General features: G+C 33.6%; 2 protein-coding genes across 2 annotated transcripts in view; one reads left to right on the top strand and one right to left on the bottom strand.

Moving 5' to 3' along the window:
* The window catches only part of LOC108763454 (uncharacterized), a 6,080-nt gene extending 4,508 nt beyond the window's left edge, over positions 1–1,572 (top strand). The window contains exon 3 of the mRNA XM_018511096.1: positions 1,567–1,572. Coding sequence (XP_018366598.1) covers positions 1,567–1,572 — 6 coding nt within the window. The remainder of the gene's footprint in view (positions 1–1,566) is intronic.
* Positions 1,573–1,703: 131 nt separating this feature from the next.
* On the bottom strand, positions 1,704–3,198 carry LOC108763453 (F-box/LRR-repeat protein 3). Its single transcript, XM_018511094.1, has 4 exons — positions 3,130–3,198; positions 2,689–3,037; positions 2,272–2,620; positions 1,704–2,001 (listed from the first exon to the last, which is right to left on the bottom strand). The coding sequence occupies exons 1-4, from the start codon at positions 3,196–3,198 to the stop codon at positions 1,704–1,706; spliced, it is 1,065 nt and encodes a 354-aa protein (XP_018366596.1).
* Positions 3,199–4,521: the final 1,323 nt, after the last annotated feature.

The raw sequence follows: 4,521 nt of genomic DNA, 5'->3' as shown, positions 1-4,521 counted from the left end.
CCTGCCTCTCACTCTAATCGTCTTTCTACCCCCACCATTGCCATCAGCGGTCCATTCTAGATGTCGATGGTTTTTCCCCATTTATTTATCAACACCTGTGTCCTCCTCTCTCCTCAAAACTTAGATCATTCTCAAAGAAAACTCTTCCTCCCCTTAATTTGTTTTTGTTTTTCATCACCTCTCTTTTCATGTCTTCATTACCTACTCTAATAATCGCCACCGGACCACTCATCCTCCAGCTGATTACCTCTGTATCCACTCCTAATTTCTCCTTTATAAATTTCTCCGCCCTTTCTCTTTACCCTTTTCTATTTCTTTATTTCCTTCCCAGTCAAACCCCTTGATTACAATATTACACTTCCTTTCTTCACGCTCTTTCTCCCCCATCAGCTTTCTTATTGCCCCTATCTTTTCCCCACTTAACCTATCTATGCTTCCTTCCGACCATCTTCCACTGCATACGCTCCCTGTTCTACTATATACATTCTCCCCCCTATCATATACACTCCTCCCTTTTCCCCCTCCTCTCCCTCACTTAGTAACCTTGTCCCATCTTCCTCTCTATCTCATCTAACCTTTCCTTTATCCCTCTACCTTCTTCCTCTCTCTCCCTAAACTTTCCCTCTGCCTTCTCTATCCATTCCTTTACTCTATTCTCCCTTTCTATCATTTTCTCTTCTATCCCTATATTTGTAAAACTTTGAAAAATATTTGACATGTGTTTTTTTTTATCTACAATGGTCCACTCTGAGGGGTGAAAACTATCCCTTAAAGGTAAGGGATAGATGTAACATATTAGGTGAAATAAGTTGAAAATTTTAAAAAGTAAAATGTGTTTGGAGGTTTTTGGGGTCGCTGAAACTGAATCTTATGTCAAAAGTATGAAATTCAAAATGGCCGATCCAATATGGCGTCCAAATACCTATTTCGTATATGAAATAAAAAAAAGTTAAAAAATTTTAAAAAGTAAAATGGGTTAAGGGGTTTTTAGGGTCGCTGAAACTAAATCTTATGTCAAAAATATGAAATTTGAAGTTTTCTCTACGTGCCACGTGCGATCATGAGTAAACGCGGCGGGCGTACACAAACGTTTTCCGTTTTCACAGACACATACGTACATTGTAGATAGGAGCGGTCTGATGTTTAGGTTTTTTCAACAAAGTTTGAAAAAAAATTGTACCCCGAAAGGTGAGAGGCAAGGGGACTCACTGTAAAAAAGCACCTTGAAAGGTAAGAACCTTGTATCAATACATTTTTTGCAAAAATTATAAATTTTAACGTATATAGCTGCCATATTGAGACCGCCATTTTGAATTTTAAATCTTTAATACCATATTTAAAATAATCGATCCAAAAATCGGAAATTTTAATTCTGTGATGACAAGAATTCTTAAAATTTACTCACTTTGATAAAAACTAATAAAAATTTCAATGTATCTCTGGACGCCATATTGGGTCAGCCATTTTACAGTTTATACTTTTGACATGAGATTCAGTTTCAGTGATCCCAAAAACCTCCTAACACATTTTACTTTTTAAAATTTTCAACTTATTTTACCTTTCTAGGGGTAGTTTTCACCCTTCAGAGTGGACCATTGCAGATAAAAAGATATACGTGTCAAATATTTTTCAAAGTTCTATAAATATGCAGTTTCATTAAAATCAGTGAGTGACACCTCCGTAGATTTACTTGTCAGACATTTTCATGCTGTAATGGTTATGTGCGTGTATTTTTGCTGCCACTGCAGAATCAAGCATTTGGCAATGTTACTATAGCGGAGATTAATCATCTCCAATTTATGACAATTCATGAAAATTGTGTGACATATCTCAGATGTCACACATCTCAGTATGCCCGTTAAATCTAACTTTTTTAAATTTTTACACAATGCTAGTGCTCTTATATCACGTTCAGTCAAACCTTCACAATAGTACAGGGAGACTCTTTCCAAGTGTTGACAGGAGGAAAACACTCTGAAGAAGCTAGCACCAGAACAGTTACTAAAAAAAATAATATTATTATGGCTCTTCAATGGTAAACAGGACAACACAGCTATTTCAAGATACAAGCGAAATATAAAAATTTTCATGAATATGATAATTTGTGTTTGTTTTTAAAAAACTAGGATGACGCATAGATCCATATGAGAACAATAGACTTATTAGTTAGTAAAATCTCAGGTTTGATTTGTCATCCCATAAACAAATGAGGAATACATAAAAAGTGTGGCAGAACATGTATTTTCAAAGAAAGTGTAACACAATACGTACCACCAATCCAAATACATTTCTCGTAAATTTTTGCAGCCAGCAAGGTCATTAATACCTTTTGATGTAAGAATATTCAAGCGTGCATGTACATTTCTATTATACCGTAACTTTATGCTTTCCAAATCTGGACAGGAATTTCTCAATTCCATTACAATTTTATCAGGATTCAGATTTTCGTCTTCGCCTCCTATATATAAGTGACGCATCCGTGTATTTCTTCGCAGTATCTTGCAAAGAGTTTCGGTAGTTATATGTGTCTCGTTAACATTCAAATACTCCAGGAACTTCAGATTTTCGAGATATGAGAATCCGTCATCATTTATCCCGTAACAATAGAATAGACCTAATTCTAAGAAAAATATATATGTATTGATCATACAATTTATTCATGCTTATAATAATCATTTGTATACATACCTTTCAAATTTTTGCATATTCTCGAAATTTCAAGTATGGTATTATCGTAGATCTCTAAGTGATTCAATTGTAAGTGCGTTAAGAGACTACCATGAGAAACAAGAAATTTTCCAATATCGTCAGAAAAAATACCATTACAGTATGAAAGATTCAACCGTCGTAAATATTTGCATCTAGGTGCTAAATAATTCAATGCCTGTGTATTAATAATCAAATAATACGGTTCTAAGTTTAAACTTGTATGAAGCCGATGGTCTTGTGTTAAATTATTGAACCGTTTATTTACTTTGCTCACGCGGCATAATGATTTTAAGTCTAAGTTTCTTAATATGATCATTATTATTTCATCCTGCAAGATAAAATATAAAATTTATTAAACAAAATAACAGTAAATATTATTATGTGTGACCAGTATAACAAAGACTTCTTAGTATACTTTACAGGAAGCTCGGAAAAACTGCAACTCGATGAATTCTTGGATTTATTCGAAGGAGACAAAAAGTTTACCATTGTACAGTGGTCGCTAAGAAAAATAAATAAACAAATAGAGCTCAAATTACTGTTTTTTACAAATATCCCAGGTAGCATAGTTTGTCATTTTGACGTCATATTTTGAGTCTTTATTAATCATTGCTGATATCTTAATAAAGTCAGATTGACGTTCGACTGTCACAAACAATTGACGTCATCGGTGAACGTTATATCTTGGACTATTATACTACCAAATATGCGACTTATGACGTCAATATAACGTCACGGAATGACGTTACGAAAATGAGATCAGCCGTCATGAAATGCCATCATAATGACGTCACGAAATGACGTCGAATAAAACCTATGGTCACTTTTTAGTCACTTGATGTCATTTGTACTAACATGACTTGAATTTGACGCCAAAACGACGAACTTTACTACCTGGGATCTCGATAAAAATAAATTTTATCAAGAAAATATAAGAGAGAAAAATTAAAGAGCGGAAAATTTTACACAGAAAAGGTTCTATAAGTTTTGGTCGAACGAGCAATACTTTTCACGTAAGAAATTATGCAAGATGCGCTTTGCGTAGTGAAATTGCGGAGCGCGTCGACAAGATGCCAAGCGAAATGGAGCGTCGCACGCGCGCACAAAAAATATAACTTTTGAACGAATTATCGTACAGAAATTGGCCGAAACGCGTTGAAAAGTTGAAATATTCAGCTTTTTAATGGGACTGGTTTCGTTATTCTACGATAATTTTCAATTTGACAATTCGACAATGGATTAAACAATATGTTACATATGCAATTTTAACGTTTTTCATAAAATCAGCTATAAGTCGCTATCAAATTATTAAAAAAAAAAAAAATCGCCTGCAGAATATTATAGTATATACTTTGTAATTTGATTCCATGAAAGAAAATAATTTTTTTTAATTTTCTTTTTAAAATTCGAGGTATTGACATTTTCAATAATTTTCAAAATTCTTGAGTAAACGCAAAACTTGAAATAGTCATAGTGTGCCTTCCAACAAGCGATACAGTGCGACACAGTGATTACGCGGTCATCTTTTATTTAACATTACAAAGAACAAAGATGTAATGATCCATCGTGTCACACCGTGTTAATTTTTGTCGCTTGATGGAAGGCACACATAGCTTTATGAAAAATTACACTAGAATAGTTTTTAAAAAAGCAATTGTCTCGTTGTGAAAATTCGCTATTACATCGCTACAAATAACATTAATACAAACTTACTTTCATTCATCAAAAAAAGAATAAATCTTAATATTGATAATTGTAATACCTTTTGTACATAATGCAATATTCAATGTCTTCTTAAGGTGGATTATATCT

Source organism: Trachymyrmex cornetzi, unplaced genomic scaffold, assembly GCF_001594075.2.
Source record: "Trachymyrmex cornetzi isolate Tcor2-1 unplaced genomic scaffold, Tcor1.1 scaffold361, whole genome shotgun sequence".
Classification (NCBI taxonomy): Eukaryota; Metazoa; Arthropoda; class Insecta; order Hymenoptera; family Formicidae; genus Trachymyrmex; species Trachymyrmex cornetzi.
This window is presented reverse-complemented; position numbering and strand designations above follow the sequence as displayed.